The sequence below is a fragment of the Eublepharis macularius genome, chromosome 11 (assembly GCF_028583425.1).
Source record: "Eublepharis macularius isolate TG4126 chromosome 11, MPM_Emac_v1.0, whole genome shotgun sequence".
Classification (NCBI taxonomy): domain Eukaryota; kingdom Metazoa; phylum Chordata; class Lepidosauria; order Squamata; family Eublepharidae; genus Eublepharis; species Eublepharis macularius.
Window position 1 is genome coordinate 64,676,478 of NC_072800.1, and position 16,390 is coordinate 64,692,867.

General features: G+C 41.2%; 1 protein-coding gene across 1 annotated transcript in view; it reads right to left on the bottom strand.

Moving 5' to 3' along the window:
* ADAM22 (ADAM metallopeptidase domain 22) overlaps nt 1-16,390 on the bottom strand; it is a 160,044-nt gene that overhangs the window by 122,068 nt on the left and 21,586 nt on the right. Inside the window, exon 3 of the mRNA XM_054991318.1 lies at nt 11,559-11,635. Within this exon, the coding sequence (XP_054847293.1) occupies nt 11,559-11,635 (77 nt within the window). The remainder of the gene's footprint in view (nt 1-11,558; nt 11,636-16,390) is intronic.

A 16,390-nucleotide genomic window follows, 5' to 3' on the forward strand; every position in this document is an offset into this window, starting at 1 on the left:
TTATAAGTGCTACACTTGCTCTTTAATACTGCCACAGTTATATTCAAGACCCCATTTCTCAATCCTAACAAAATAAATAGTTACTGCTTAAATTCACATGATCTAGCCCCAAAAAGATAGCAAACATTTCTATTTAGTTCCAGGGGAACTGTGCATTTTAAAAAAAAGAGAGAGAGAGAAAGCAATATGATCATTTGAACAGCAACAAGAAATTTCTAAACAAACAATGCTGATTTGCAGGATATTTTATTACATTACAAGAATACTGGCAACAAAAGAAAGAAATTCCATCCAGATGCTATGCTGTTACTTGCACTAACATGCTTAAAAGGGAGCTGCAGTTTTTCACTCGCATAAATTAATATTTTAAAAATGGGTATGAAATAAAAAAGTAAAAGTAAAGTTGCTTTTCAGCCCCCAAACACATCATACTTAAAAATTAAAAGCACTAACATTCTTTGCAGATGCTTTGTCCAAGGAAATTAATATAGATGATCTATAAATAACATTTTGTGATGCAATTCATCTTATTCTGCTAAACTTAAATGTCATCTTTTCAGAACACAAACCTGCAGGCAGAGTTTGTTCTTTATAACTTAATTATGGTACATTATCTAAGGAGCTTTAAAAAGAGTAAACATTATTCAAACTATTTAAACAAACAGCAGTAGGCATTGGCTAATATAAAGTCCTTGTTTACTTATAATCAATACATATAACTGTACAAGCATAATCAACTATATACAGTATACACTTCCAAAAGCTTTTATTCCCCAGTACAGTTCATTCTGGCGAAGATGTACGACTAAACCTCTGATTTATTAAGAATACACCAAAGCAGGATTACTGCTAGGGATCTGATTGCTACAGAGCTGATTTCTGTAAGAGAAAATAAAGCTGTGTCTCGGAATCAGCTTAGCTAAAAACTATAATATACGTTCACAACTATAAATAGGAATTCAAAAGAAATACTTCATTAGGAACAAAATTAATCTTTATTATAAAGCAAACGTGTATTTTAAAGAGAAGAAATATCTGAGGAAAAACAGATTCATGAGTAATGTCAGATCAGTTTGATGGCAAGGAGCAATATTGTTTTGAGAATAAGACAACTATTGCTATAATATTGAAGGATATACTGAGAAGCTTGGTACTAAATAGGGGGAAATGGTTCTTTGGTCCATTAAAGAAAAGAAAAAAGTATTACAGCTGAAAACAAAAAATGCTTGGAGATTTGTGTTCATGGCAGAAAATTGCTCCTGTGCCAGAATAAATGTCCTAAAAGCACTGAATTTCAGTAGTACTGAAACAACAAAGTTTTGTCCTCTACCACAGGTGAAGAGATTCCAAGAAGAAGCAGGAAATCAAGAAAAGAGTCACTACATATTCCTTGTTTTTACAGCTAGAGAAAATCTTCAACAGAATTATATAGGCATATTATTTAGAGCAATCACATTAGACAGCGAAAAACCACATATAGAAAATGATTACATAAAGCTAAAGTTTACTTATTCTGATTCCAGGAATGCTTTTCCATATTTGGCAAACACACTTTGTTTCAATATTTGGAATAATAATCTCCATGTTGCAGGGATGCCACTTACATAGTTCTGGCATGGGTCCTCCCAGCAAAGCTCCTTACCATCATCACTCAGTGGAGTGGCAGGAAGAAAATGACATTGATTGGCATCTGGAAATCACTTTGTTTTGGAACAGGAAGTGACATCATGACACTAAGAATTTCAAAAATCTCTATGGTTTTATTGTAGAGATTATGAATTCCTAGATCTTCATGATATCACTTCTTGTTCCAAACTAGGAAGTGCCATCTCAGAAGTCTCCAGTCTCCCAATGCTTCAAGGGATTACCAGCCAAGAGCTGCCAACCCAGCATCTGACTGAACTTGTGTGCTGGCTCCATTAAAATAGCTTCAGATTATCAAGTGATATAATATAATATCACCTAAAGGTCAAATCTCTCACTTCTTGCTTTGAAATAACAAGGTGTGAAAATGAAATGCAAGCTAACTCATGCCACAGAAAGCAAGAACCCTGCAGTATATATAATCATCAATGCTCTTCTTCATCAACTCAAGCTCATGACATTCATGGCCATCTTCCTTTTAAATAAATATATATTCTAAGTGTAAAGAAGCCTTAAGAAGCAACTTCACTCATTCTGAAAGAGATAATGTTTCATTGTAGTGCTCACCAAAATTCAACTGGAAAAACTGGAAGAAAAAGGTCTTTGGGAAAAGTCTCCCCCCCCAATTTTTCTGAGCCTTCACATCTTTATCCCACCTAGCTCCTAACACACACTTTACTCACCTGGGTTGCTCAGAACCTTCTTTGAAAAGAGTTACACAGACAAGTTAATTATTTCAAAGCTTTAATTAGACAGTTGCTCCCTTGCTTACCCCAGGGAATAATACAAAACAGATAAAGTGAAAATCTATAGAATAGTAGTATTAGTGACAAGCGACAAGACCAATTAGCAAATCAATCTTACTTAAGATTCATTCACCCTTATCTAAGAAAAAAAAGGTGATTGAAACTCAGAAGCATGAAGATAATAGTGGAGATTTCTATACCATTCAAGATCTTCGATCTTCATGACAGATTCAGGTTCTTTGTCACCTCCAGTTTGAGCCTTAGAGAACTATTTACTCAAGACTATCTTAGGAAACCAAGGAAGAGCTGAGATTCAAATCTAAGTGTCCTTGATCTAGGTTTAAACACTGGCCAAAATGGCCAGCTATCACACCCACAGTTGTCCACTACTGTGTGCTGCTGCTCTTTTTTATTGAGAGTCTCCGTGATTCAGGGCAAAATGAAAATATGTTTTACATTTACAGTTTATACAACACTTCAACATAAGCATTACAGGCTATGTGCCAAGGAAAATTAAGCCAGAATTTATCAGCGTGTTTCTTCATTAAAATAAAAAGTGAACACTTGGCTTTCCAAATGTTTGAGTATTTTTTTTTTAAATAAGAAGTTTGTAGGATTTTCTCATACAAAGTTACTAAATTTTGAGGTTTCAGCATTTCACATATATTTGAAGGGGAATCTGCGCACAGTCTCAATGAACTGTGCTCCAAGTTGTTACCTGAAACGATTTGTCAAATGACACGCAACAACCCGATACAGATGGGATTCCCAACAGCAGTGTCAGAAAGGAAAACTCTTACCCATCCACCCACAGGACGAGCAGGCAAGATTTTTACTTTGCTTCCACTGCAGGGTCAGCCCTATCATTAGGCAGTCAGACACATTATTTTAGTCAATGGACTTCAGGATTTCACTAAAAGGCCAGCAACTTGTCACCTCAGTCCATGATTATTTATTTTTTATTTTACTTAATTTATACCCTGCCTTTGTCTCCACTGGGAACCCAAAGCGTCTTACATCATTCACCTCTCCTCCATTTTTTTACTCACAACCACCCTGGGAGGTAGATTAAGCTAAGAGTTTGTAACTAGCCCAAAGTCACCCAGCAAACTTCCCTGGCAGATCAGAGAATCGAACCTGGGTCACCAAATCCTAGTCCATCACCCTAGCCACTAAACAACACTGCCTCTCTTCTCACCATTAGAAGAGGTGCTCTTGAGCTGTTCAAGTACCACAATATTATTTCTCTCAGCTCCATCAGTTCAATTTGTTCCACATGTCAACTAGGCCAATTTATTCTGGATTCCAGATGTAGCGGGTGTCCAGTGAAGTTGCAATCTAATTAAACCCCTTCACAAACATCTGGTTATTTGCAAGTAATAGCATCTCTCTCTCTAGCAATAGCAGCAGCACATCTGCAACCCGCTGCAGAACACCCACAATCACCACCTGCTGCACACATGTAAAAATGCATTTATGATAAAAGGCCCGCCCTTTGCTCAGCTTTGCACATGTCCTACATTAAAACGAGAAACTGCAGTCTTCAAAGGAGCGGCCATCTCTCTCAACTGATGCAAAATATAATCTGTACCACTTCAACCAACAGCTATGTCATTTTATACCAAGCAAGGAATGGTGTTTCATTCTTTTTCAAGATATAGCTTATATTTGATAAAGAATGTTTCTAAATGGTTTTCAAATGTTACCTTAATAGCTTTCTCAAGTAGTCATAAGCTAATGTATTTGTGTTATGTATTATTTACAAAGGCTTCACTCTTCAAAGAAAAAAAATGATACACCAGTCATACTGAGTTTTATTTCCTTCATTTCATCCCAAGCAAAATACAATTAACTGATATTTTAAAAATAATTTAGCTACATAAAGCAACGATGACTGAGCCCGCTCTTGAGGAGGGCGGAATGGAAATGTGAAATAAATAAATAAAATAAATAAATATTTTAATATTTAAATAAATATTTTAATAAATAAATAAATAAAACTTAGCAAGGAATATTCAGAATTTTTATTATGCAGAATAAACCATCATGTTTCAGTCAGAAGTTTACTACTACAGTCTAAAGTGGAAGTTCGAACCAAAGTTCACTGTATGGAGCAGCCACCTAGCCACCAAAGATTTCTTTGGTCAAGATGGCACCAAGCCAAACTGTTAACTTTTAGGCTGCTAAGAAATCAGAATTTACGATTTATATTTTAAATATGTTTTTATCGAAGGATTTTCATATGGGGTTACCAAAAATAAAAACAATACAAAATATAGTTATCGATAAGAAAAAAAAGTTGGGAATGGAAACCATGTGAGATGCTCCAGATTTTTTGACATGCTTCATTTGTCATGTAAATTCTTCCATAACTAATTTATCCCATTTTGTAAATTTTTGTTATCCCATTTTATACTTAAAATCACGAGAATTTTTTCAGAGATTAACACTACAAGTACTCACCATGTATTGTTGTGTTGTTCTTTTTACGATAAAGATAGGTGCAATTTTTAAAAGAGTCAACTTGCAACGCTCTGACTTTTTTATTTTTCCAATTCATATAGTATAGAGATAAGCTGTGTTTTTAAAAGAAAACACCCTCAACCTACGCCTGTCTAGACTTTTGGCTTCTGAAGCATATTTACAAGACACAACAAAAGTAAGAAATATTCTCCTTTCTCCTTATTTATTTATTTGTTTGTTTGTTTGTTTGTTTGTTTGTTTGTTTATTTAATGTCATTTATAGTCCGCCTTTCTCACTGAGACTCAAGGCGGATTATACAGTGTGAGATTAGTACAGTCAGTTTCAAGGACACTTCCATAAACAATGCCATAGGGTAAATGGATACAAGTTCACAAAGACATAGCATTAGTAAGAATCCATGCAGAGTAGAGTTGAGTGAAATAGAACATAAGCAATTCTAGGGATGACATTAGACCACATGAAGCACAAGTGGCTCATAGGAACACATATTTAAGACAACAGGTAGTAGGTAAGGCAAAACAGAGCTGCACTTACCGTAACTGTTGTTCACTGACATCTTCTGTGAAGGCACACATGGGACTGCACATGCGCAGGCCTGCCAGTACGGCAAGGTTTCAAAGCTAAAACCCATTAGGAGGTGCTTGCCTACCCAGTGTGCATGCGCAGTATTTCATGCCAAACACACCACCAGGAGGCAGCGCCCCTTCCACCCTTAGTTTTCCTGAGTTGCCGGTCCAAGGTAAGTATAGTTCAGGCACAGTGGGACAGGAGGGAGGTTATGTGTGCCTGCACAGAAAACGTCAATGAACAGCAGTTACGGTAAGTGCAACTCTGTTTTCATTGTCCGTCTTTTGTGCAGTCCCACATGGGAGATTAACAAGCTTCTTACCTGGAGGTGGGTGTGCTCTCACTGAAAGAGGGAGTGGAGGACCCTATACACACTTCATGTACGCAGAGCATTATCAAACGCTATCAGGTATCAAAGGGGAGTAATTGTAACACCATATTAAGTGTTACCATCCTGAATTTTTGGGTGTGTATAAACTTGTTCAGGCCTCTAAGATCCAAGATGGGCCTGACATCCCCCATCCTTCTTATCCACCAGAAACATTTTGGAGTAGAAACCCTGAAGGGGTTCATGCATAGGTACTGGTAGAATAGCACCTTTCTTTTCCAATTCAGTCAGTTCCCCAAGTAAACTATCAGAAGAGGTATCTTGTGAGAAATCAGGAAGACTCTCAGTCAGGTAACAGTAAAATTCAATTTTATAACCAAATAACACAACTTGTAACAACCATGAATCAGTGGTTATATTTGGCCACTCTGAATAATAGTTAGGCAGCCTGTTCCCAAAAACAGTTAGCTGTTCCACACCTACTTAGAACTGTTTCTGAGAACTCTGTGCCTCCTTGGACAGAGGGGCTTGTTGCCCTTGGCGAGATCTAGTAGTTGATCTCCTACGTTGGAAGTACCCTTGATGTGATTGGGGCTGTCTATACTGCTGGTAGGTAGGAAACAGCTGATAGCAGTATTGTCTATCTCTGTAAGGCTGCTAGGAACAATAGGAATACCACTGTATGGACTATTGTTTCTGGGGAAGCACACTATAGGAGCGGGCTGTTTGCCTATCTTTTTTTCTTCTGCGACAGATTTTCATCTGTCTTGGCAGAAAATAGCATTTGCCTCTCAAAGGGGAAATCCTCAACTTTAGCCCTTGTTTTTAGTGGTAAGCCAGTAGTGAGTAGCCAAGCGTGTCTTTAGAGAGTGATGGACGATACTAGAGCCTTGGCAGATGTGTCAACAGAGTTCCTTCCTGCATTAATCTGTTGCTAGGACAACTTAAGGGCTTCTTCTAGTATGACATAAGTGAATGTTCTCTGGTCTTCAGGCAGTTTCTTAACGAAGGTGGACATGTGGTTCCAGATGAACACTTGATAGGCTCCCATAATGGCACTATAATTAGCAATCTTGATGTTTAAGGCAGATGAGGAATACAATTTTCTGCCCATAGTGCCCAACTTCCTGCTCTCTTTGTCGGCAAGAGAGATACGGGAGCCCTGACACTGCTTGGCTTGCATTTCTTCAGTCATCAAAGATGACGGCAGGGAGTGGCCAAACAAAAATGGGCAAATGTCCTCCCTGGTTTTATACAACCCTTCGGACTTCTTGGTGGTGGCATGAGCTGAGGCTGGCTTCTCACAGATGGAGTTAATAAGCTCCACATACCCTTCAATGATAGGAAAGGCTGTATTAGTTGCAGTTCCAGAGTAGAGGTATTGAAGGGCTTTATCTTTTGGTTTTGGGTCCACAGCAGATTATTTCCATGTCAAGGGACCGAGCCATCCTGACCATCTTGTCATGGGCCAATCTGGGCTCAGTGAAAGTGAGGACTCCACAGGAGGAGAGGAGCCTCGTGTAGCCAGCCCTGACTCAGCAGAAGCCAGCGATCAAGAAAAGCTGCTGGCTAATCAGAGTCCACAGCCAGCAGCTGAGGCAGAGCCACAGCACCTCCAGCTCCAACACCACAGAGGAAGCTCAGCTAAGGACTTCCAACACCACACTGAAGCCCAGCCAGGGGCTTCCACCTCCACCCCTCCCCCAGGTTCGCCCACAGCCAGAGTGCTGCAGACAAAGGCAGAGAGTGGAACTGCAGGAGAGACGATGCAGAGCTCACCTCCTGGGCCGACGTCAGCTGCTTACGGATAGCGATGATCAGTAGCATCAGGATAGAACCCAAGCAGCTGGCTGCAAACCACACCTAGAGGAACTGCCAGACATGGAAGCAATGTGTTGCATTCTTGCTACTGCTGTGACCACTCCCTTGAACCTTGCCTTGCTCCTGTAGCATTGGACTGTGCCCTGTCTCTGTCTGCACCTAGGCCTAATCTTACCGGTAACTGACCTTCAGACCTCCTGACTTGGCTTTTGGATTTTGGACTCACCTCTGGCTTGGGACTCATGTGCTGACTTTGGACTGGACTTTGACAACTCTGTTTGGGCTGGCCCAGCCCACGAAATGTCTGTTCTGTGTAAAGGCAATAGCCTTCTGTGGGATAAATCTGGCCAGTTCTCATAATAGCTTCATCCGGTGCTGGATCAGAAGCAGGACTGGGGCTTTTGTCTTCCTGTTCGAAAGTCTGGTAAGAAGCCGATGAATGAGGGTTTTCATACTGCATCCCCAGTCCCTGTTGGCTGTCAAAACCTTCAAAGGCCGATGTCACAGATTGGCTCCTATATGATCTCCTCCAGCCCTTGTCTAGGCTGAGAGGTGTGCTGTGGCCAATCTCTGCACTCATGTGCACAACAAAGGCATCTTTCATCATATTCACCCATCCAAGGCAGTTCAGCAGTGAACCCTTCTTCTATTTCACCCTCCTCTGCGGAAATGTAAGAGGAGAATCTGGAGAGAAGACAAGGGATCCAAGACTTGTCAATAACAATGACATCAGGCTGTTCAACATGCTTCGCTACATGTTTAGATTTGGATTTAGCCTTCTTCTTTGGAGACTCGACTACCTCAGCAAGCGTTCGGCTAATGCCCTCTGGTGTAGATCTTGTCTGAGAATGTGGTCTCGGATCCGAGTCCTTCAGGTCCAACTGCTTCAGTTCCAAGCATCTTGGGTCCGTGTACTTCGAAGTCAAGCTCTTCGGATCCAATGCAGTCTGGTAGAAGTCAACTCCGGGTGTTTCTTCTTCGACTTCGTTATCCAAGCCTCGCAGGCTCCGATCTCAAAGGTGACTTAGTAGGAGGATGTCAGATCCAAGGGACCCCAGTGAGACTTTGGGTCTCAAGTGATCGGTGTCGAGTATGAGACGGATCCAAAGTCATCGCAACCAAGGCAGCCGAGTGGCTCGAGGGGCACTGACTCTGAGTGGGGAATGTGATTGTTGAGGTTGAAGTTCGCGCTTGTGGGACTATCAGATCTCCGCTACCCACTGAAGGGAAAAGAGGTCTTCGGAATATCAGAGGCTCTCATAGCTTTCTCCCAGAGAAGTGCCTTCAGCCTAGTGGCCCTCTCGGCCCTTGCCTTTGGGGTGAATTTGCAGCAACGTTCGTAAGTCTGAACGTTATGCACTTCCCCTTAGCACTCCAGACAGACAGAATGGCCATCCGCTCTGGTCATTTTAGTAGGGCAAGTAGAACAGCATTTAAATAAAGCTTTATCAGCCATTTTAACACATCTTTATTTTTCTTTCACTTTCAGAATGAAGCAGATGAAAAGCATGAACCTTCCTAGCCGGTGGCGAAGAATGACCTGAGGGTGGAAAGGGCACCGCCTGCTGGTGGTGTATTCACCGGGAAATGCCATGCAAGTGCACTGGGTAGGCAAACGCCCCCTAGCAGATTTTAGCTTGGAAACCTTACCGTATCGGCAGGCCTACACGTGCACAGTCCCATGTGGGACTGCACAGAAAACAGACAATGAACATAGTGATGTATTGTCAAAGGCTTTCATGGCTGGAAAACGATGGTTGTTGTGGGTTTTCCGGGCTGTATTGCCGTGGTCTTGGCATTGTAGTTCCTGACGTTTCGCCAGCAGCTGTGGCTGGCATCTTCAGAGGAGTAGCACCAAAAGACAGAGATCTCTCAGTGTCACTGAGTGTCAAATGTCAGGAACTACAATGCCAAGACCACGGCAATACAGCCCGGAAAACCCACAACAACCAATGAACATAGTGGTGAAGTCTATGGTCCTTAAGTCACTAGCAAAGCATCTGAGAGCCCCTCCCTACAGTACAAAAGCCTTTTTGAATAATTTGGTTTTGCATCATTTGCGGAAAGCTAGGAGAGTGGGGACTCTCCTGACCTCCTCAGGCAGGCCATTCCACAGCGTAGGGGCCACCACAGAGAAAGCTCATGTACAGGCTGCTGTTCATTTTGCCCATGTGCAGGCTGGCAGCTGCAAGAGACCCTGTTCAGATGAGTGAAGCTGCTATGGAGGAACACAGGGCTGTTTCCTCCTGCTCTCTCTTTCCTTCCTCCCTCATTATTGGGATAGTTTCTATGACTCCATTCTGCTAAGCTGGATTTGAACACTTTCTTTTTACCAAGTTTTCCTTCAACAGAGAAAGATTTACTTCAACGGATGATGACTTTTTCTGATGAAAAGATGTTTCCTCTGGTAAAGAACAGTCTTTGTTGATGGATACCTTTCTCTGTGGGAGGAAACCTCGGTGGAAGAGTTATAGGAGCCAATCCTATACATGACAAGACACAGCATTCTCTGGAATACTGGCTAGCACAGAGTGAGGCACGAATCCCCAAAACATGTAGGCCCCCAACCTAGATAGACAGAAGTGCTCAGATGCAGAGAGCTGAACTTAAATGTTATTTATCATAACAGCAACAATCCCAAGCGATGGCCTGAGGGCAACCTCTAGCACTTTCCTGTCTCTTTCAAACCTGCAACCGTGAAGGAGAATGCAGCTGGACTCTGCCCCAACCACATCCCTTGTACCATGGCTCGCTCTCTACTAGCAGGTGGGAAATCGGTGGGTCGGATGAGGTTAGAAGGGGCATGGAACCAGCCATGGTTATACTCTTTTTACACTTAAATTTTTATAGCAGCAAGGCTACTAAATAAATGGGAGGGGCAAATACACACCCCCTACCCCAATAACCTATTTAGGGGAAGAGTTTAAAAGATATTTACGCATCGCAAAGGGGGAAGTGCAAACTGGTTACACAAATAACAGTCCTTTGTGTGCATAGGGTTCTACTTGCCCTCTGTATTGGATTAAAGCCAAAGGCTGAATGCATGCTCTCAGTTCAAGAACACTATTCCTCCGTGTTTTTTTACTAACATAGATGCCTCAATGACAACAGCTTTGACAAATACACGTAAAGAAACAAAGTCTTTTCTTAAGCAACCATTCACCTGTTAGGCTTATATTCAAACTAGCAACAAAGCTCGTTGTGGGAAAAAATAGAACTGGCTCTAGAAAGGGGAGGGCAAGAGGGCATTGCCTCCTCCTCCTCCATGACTGATCCTGGCTGGGTGAAAGGGGGTGGGCATTGCCCCATGCTCCGCACCTGATCCCAGCTGCGTGAAGTCTGGGGGCGGGCACTGCAACCAGCACTGCTCCTGATCCCAGCTGGTTGAAGGCAAAGGGCAGGCATTGCCACCTGCTCCACTTCTGATCCCAGCTGGGTGTAGGCGTGGAGTGGGCATTGCCACCTGCTCTACTCCTGATCCCAGTTGCGTGAAGGCAGGGGGCAGGCATTTCTGCCTACTCCATGCCTAATCCCAGCCTGGCCTCCCGCCACAGCACACTCTTCTGGAAGGACAGGCTGCCTCGCTTAGTCTTCCCTCCATGGCAGCGCCCTCTGGTGGTGCACCAGAGCAGGAAGTGAGTTGTCTGGAACACGCATAGTTTTTTATATAATAGGATCCCTGAAAGGAATATAATGCATTTATAATATGTATTTTCTACCTTCTCAAATTGAGAACCTACTAACCTGCTTGCCTACACATAACAATGTTTGACTTTTTTTTTCTTTCACAAAATTTCCCTACCTGGTCACCACCAGAAGTCAATTCTTGATTACCCTACATCAACAGCTCAGGAGTCATGTAAAATTCCAGTAAGACTGGTGCCATATTAGAAACATGTCAAAAGATATTGTATACTACCTTAAGAATACAAGGGTACTGTTCTAATAACAATATTCATATACTTACTGGTTTAATTCTACATCCAAGATGAAGGAAGATCCAAAAGCATCAACCTGGAAGCTGGCTCGGGCAATATGAGTGGACTGCAAAGTTAAAATAATTGAAATAGGTTAGCATTCAACTATCCCCAGTGTATTCTGTAAATATATAACGAAGAAAATGTACTTAGCATCAACTCAGATGGATGCAATTAGGCTGAATTATTTACTTCACATTTTTCCCACCGATGGTAGTGCCTCAGCCTTTCTGCAAAATTTCACAACAGTACCCTTTCTATATATTTAGCATCCTTACAATTAAGGAATTGGATACATTATGTGCAGCTAGATGCTAGATATTTTCCAAACATTTGAAAAAAGATCAAACAAGTCTCAGATCCCCCTCCCCCACCATTAGTCTTATAGTTATAATCTTAGTTTGTGTCGTCTTGCCAACTCTGTCTTGAAAAATTCCTAGAGATTTGGGGGAGGTGCCTATGGAATGGAGTTTGGGGAGGAAAGTCGACAGAGATGTAATGTTATAGATTCCACCCGTTGGTTCTGCCATTTTATCCATACAACTGATCTCTGTAGTCTGAAGATCAGTTGTAGTTCCAAGAGAATAGGCCTCACCAGAAAGTTGACAACTCTTAAATTCATGCTACTTAAATTGGGGCATACTGACACAATAAACCTATAGCAGTGTGATGTAGTGCAGGGAGTGATGGACTAGGTTCTGGGAGAACCAGGTTCAAATCACTACTCTGCCATAAAGCTTGCAGTGTGACCTTCAGCCAGTCACATACACTCAAGCCTAACCTATTGTGGGGAGAAAATTGAAGAGAGGAGAATTATGTAAGCTACCTTAGGTCTGTCTCCACTGGGGAGAAAGGTGGCCTATAAATACATCAAATAAATATCAGTTTTATATCATTTAACCATGATTGCTTTCCCCCAAAATACAAGGTATCATAGTTTGATGAGAGAGCTGTACTCTATTTCTTGTTTTTCCCCCATATACTGTTATGCCTTAAGGAACAAGAACAGGCTAACAACAACAACAACAACAACAACAACAACAACAACGTTGTTTATACCACCCTTATATACCGCCCTTCTGGACAAATTAGTGCCACATTCAGAGAGGTAGACAAAGTCAGTGTTATTATTATCCCCACAATACAGCTGGGGCTGAGGGGACTGACTTACCCAAGGCCATCTGCAGAGTTCATGGCAGTAGTGGGAGTCAACTAGCAGAATGCAGATTTGTAGCCCAGCCACTTAATTACTATTCTACCGCAGGTTTTGGAGAAGTGGAACCTTGCCTAAAGGTTATTTATAGTCAGTCATTCTTTATATTCACTAATCTACTTCTTTGAGTTAGCTATGTACAGTCATCACTGAAAGTCTTACATAAATTGTCCAGTTTATGTGAGAGATAACCTACATACAATTGTTCTCCATAACTAGGATAGGAGTAATCAAGAGTTTCCTATCTTATTTGTAGTCATGTAATTCTAACCCACTGGCTGTGTTCAGACATCAACCACAGTTGAACCCTCCTTTAGAAATTTTGTCTGTAGATGAAAATAAACAGAACTTTGCTTTTTCACCCAGTTAAGAGGTCAAATAATCAATATACAGTTAGTTCCAAACTAGGAACTCTTAACTTGCCAGCTATATATGAATGGAGTAGGGATGGGAGTTGAACAAACTCAAGGAATTCTTGACTCGCTCTTGTCACTCACAAACCAAGGTTGCCTGGAGTTATTTTAAAATTATACTTCAAACTAACTGATAAAATTCTGCTACACACTACTGCTGGCACTAAAATGAAGAATTTCACAGAATCAAAAAACTGGTGGTACGCATACTCCATAAAATATCAGCAACAGAAGCAACGTTATGAATCTTCCCGCACAATACACTTTGGAATATTTAAGTACCAGTAAAATCTTTATGTAAAAGGGAGGAAAGAGACTTGGAGAAAAGAGATGGCCTGTTTCCAGAAGCTTCTGCACAGCTAACTGCTTCTGGAAAGGCTTGCTGGCTGACCCTCATATGTCAGTGAATTGGAAGGTAATTTGACAAAATATGACTCACTGGCTAAAAGGAACGTAAATTGAAGCATTCAAGGGAACTTTGACTCTCGAAAGCTCATACTTTGGACATCTAGATGATCTTCAAAGTACTACTGGACCTGGATCTTGCTCTTTGACTGCAGACCAACATAGCTACCCATCTGAAACTATCCTCATTTTAGAAACTAAGTAGTCCATTCTGGCTTCCCAATTTCATCAATATCCAGTTTGTTATTAGCAACTGGGAACAAGTTTGGGAACAAGTACTCATTCTAAGGGGGGGGGGTGCTTGAAGAGAAAAAAAGGATTGGATCTTAAAAGAAATTAGACTGCCCCAAGAAAGTAACAAGAATCAGCAAGAAAAGTTAGGGCCAAGCTACACATGACGAAAGACACTTGCCTGGCAAGTGGATTGAGTGGAGGGCAAGTGAACAGGGAGAAATACACTTGCTGTTCAAGTGTCATTCGTCATGTGTAGCTTGGCCCTCAGTGAAGACCTGCTGAGGAGAAAAACACAGCTAACGAGAGGCTTCCAGGAACAGGCCACGTTATCAGACCCAGAACTATTCTTACCACACACATTTATAGCACCTGCTGAGCCATACAGAATATTAAATGTGTTGTGGAACTTGGATTCCTTTGAATGTTCAGTTAATGTTCAGTTCCAATTAGTGAAAGAAAGCTCTTATTTCTTCTCTCTTAACTCGCACTTCTTGCTTCACTTCCCCTTTAAGAGCACCTCCTTTCCTCGACTGATTACACTATGCCAGACTAAGTGGAAAGGATAAACTAAATAAGTAAGGGTTTGTTATAACTTCCCAAGTTTTCAGCCAGAGCCAGTCTTGTCTTGCTTATCTCACTTGCTTGCTTGTCAAGGACAAAGGTGATAAAAGTCTGCAACTCTTCAATAGTTTTATTTCAGTATAAAGCAGAGAGCCTCACCTGGTGCCGCTGCCTCTACACCACCATCTTCCGTACCAGTTCAATCGAGGTTCTAGCCTTCACAATTTCAAAATAAATTTTGAAAACATGCAGGTACTTAGTTCACTGTGGGCTTTTGAGGATGTGTCCCACACTAAGAGGGCAATATTTCTGTGCCTTATAAAACCTTCTCCCTCTCTTTGCATCTCTTGTGCTCAGAGATTCCTAAGTACCTTGAGTGAAGCTCAACTCACAGAATGCAGCAAAAATATTTTAGATTCCTAGGTGGTAACACTGCATTTCTAGCAAGCGTAGCAACCTGGAACTTCTTTCATTTTCTGCCGGTTGTCCTTTTATTTCATGTTACCAGACTTCAGTATCTATCTAATGGCTATGTATATTATGACTTTCTGTTTTAAGACTTCAGTTTGCACAGCGTCAACAGGCTGAACATTAAAAGGTGCCACTGTGTCCAGGATACGCTGGTGCCTTTCCAGCCCAAGCAAAGGCTTTCAGCCAATTTGGCCAATATTCAAGCCCACAACACAAGTTCTAACCTCAGGACTAGGATGGTAAAGCCTAAACTGGGCATCTGCCAGACACTTTGATAATTAAAACAAAAAGGAATCTTGTGGCAAGACTGCTTTGGTTTTGCTACTCAGACTAAATCAGCAACTTCTCCAAAATTTCTCATCTGATTAACATGAGAAAGAACTCCTCACCATAAACCCCTTCTGATATGGTATTTTTTTTTTTAAAAAAATCACAAAATACATTTGCAGGGTAGTTCTGTAAGAAATGTTTAATCAGAAATCGGAAAACAACCAAAGTGAGCAACACTGCCCTTATGCTCAGTTTTCTTCTTTCACCAATCACCACAGTTCAGCAGTGGATAAGAACCAATCTTTGGCCATACCCCCCATTCCACTGACATCTCTATTTTGCATGCACTTACATAGAAGCTTCTGTGTATATACAGGAAATTACATTCTAGGAGAATGAATGTATATGAGAAAGTATAATCACACTAATTATTTCACCCCAACATACATCCAGCATAACTTGCAATCAAAGTAGTTCATGAGGTACCAGAATCACACTAGCTGATGTGTAGTTTCTGCAGCCCCTAACAAAACCAGGAAAAGACTGTAACTAGATCTGCTCTAAGCTTTTTTCCTGTAAGTGTTTACTTCATGGGATTTTTCACTGTGCTTCTTAGCTGACAGCACTATTTTAGGTGCTCTTCCTAGTCAATGCTCTATTTCTAGGAGAGAACAAAACTTGATAACAAGACAGGGAGGAGAGTACACTATCCCAAGCTATTCTTCATTACTCAGAAGTAGCTCTCATGAAAAGAAAACATTGGCAAACCCCAGCCTTACTCTGATCCAGCAGGGCTTTTCTTACTCTTGAAAGCACGTTCTCTGTAAAACACATGATCCCTCTCTTAGTTTTCTGCAAGACTGCAGCCAGCTCCAGTTCCTGGATTAACAGTGGCTCTTCACAGATTATATAGTTTTTAATTCATTGTTCTCTAATTTTGTAATCTAATTTCCTTGAATTGTTTATTGTATATGTTATAGTGGCCTCTATTCACATTGTTTTCTAATTCTGTAATCTGCCTTGAGTCTGGAAAACATTCCAACAGCATCCTATACCTCAACCAGACTAATTTCTTGATTCTTCCCACTCCGTGCGGCTAAATCCTAGCACAACAGTTCTCAATCCAACACATGGATTATGGTATGGGTTAGTTCACAGCAAGTAACCATCATCTCACACAGAGTTCCAGTGGGCACTCTCTTAACATCCAACTACTAAAGGCAGCTTTGAATACTGCCACACAAAAGTAACAGGC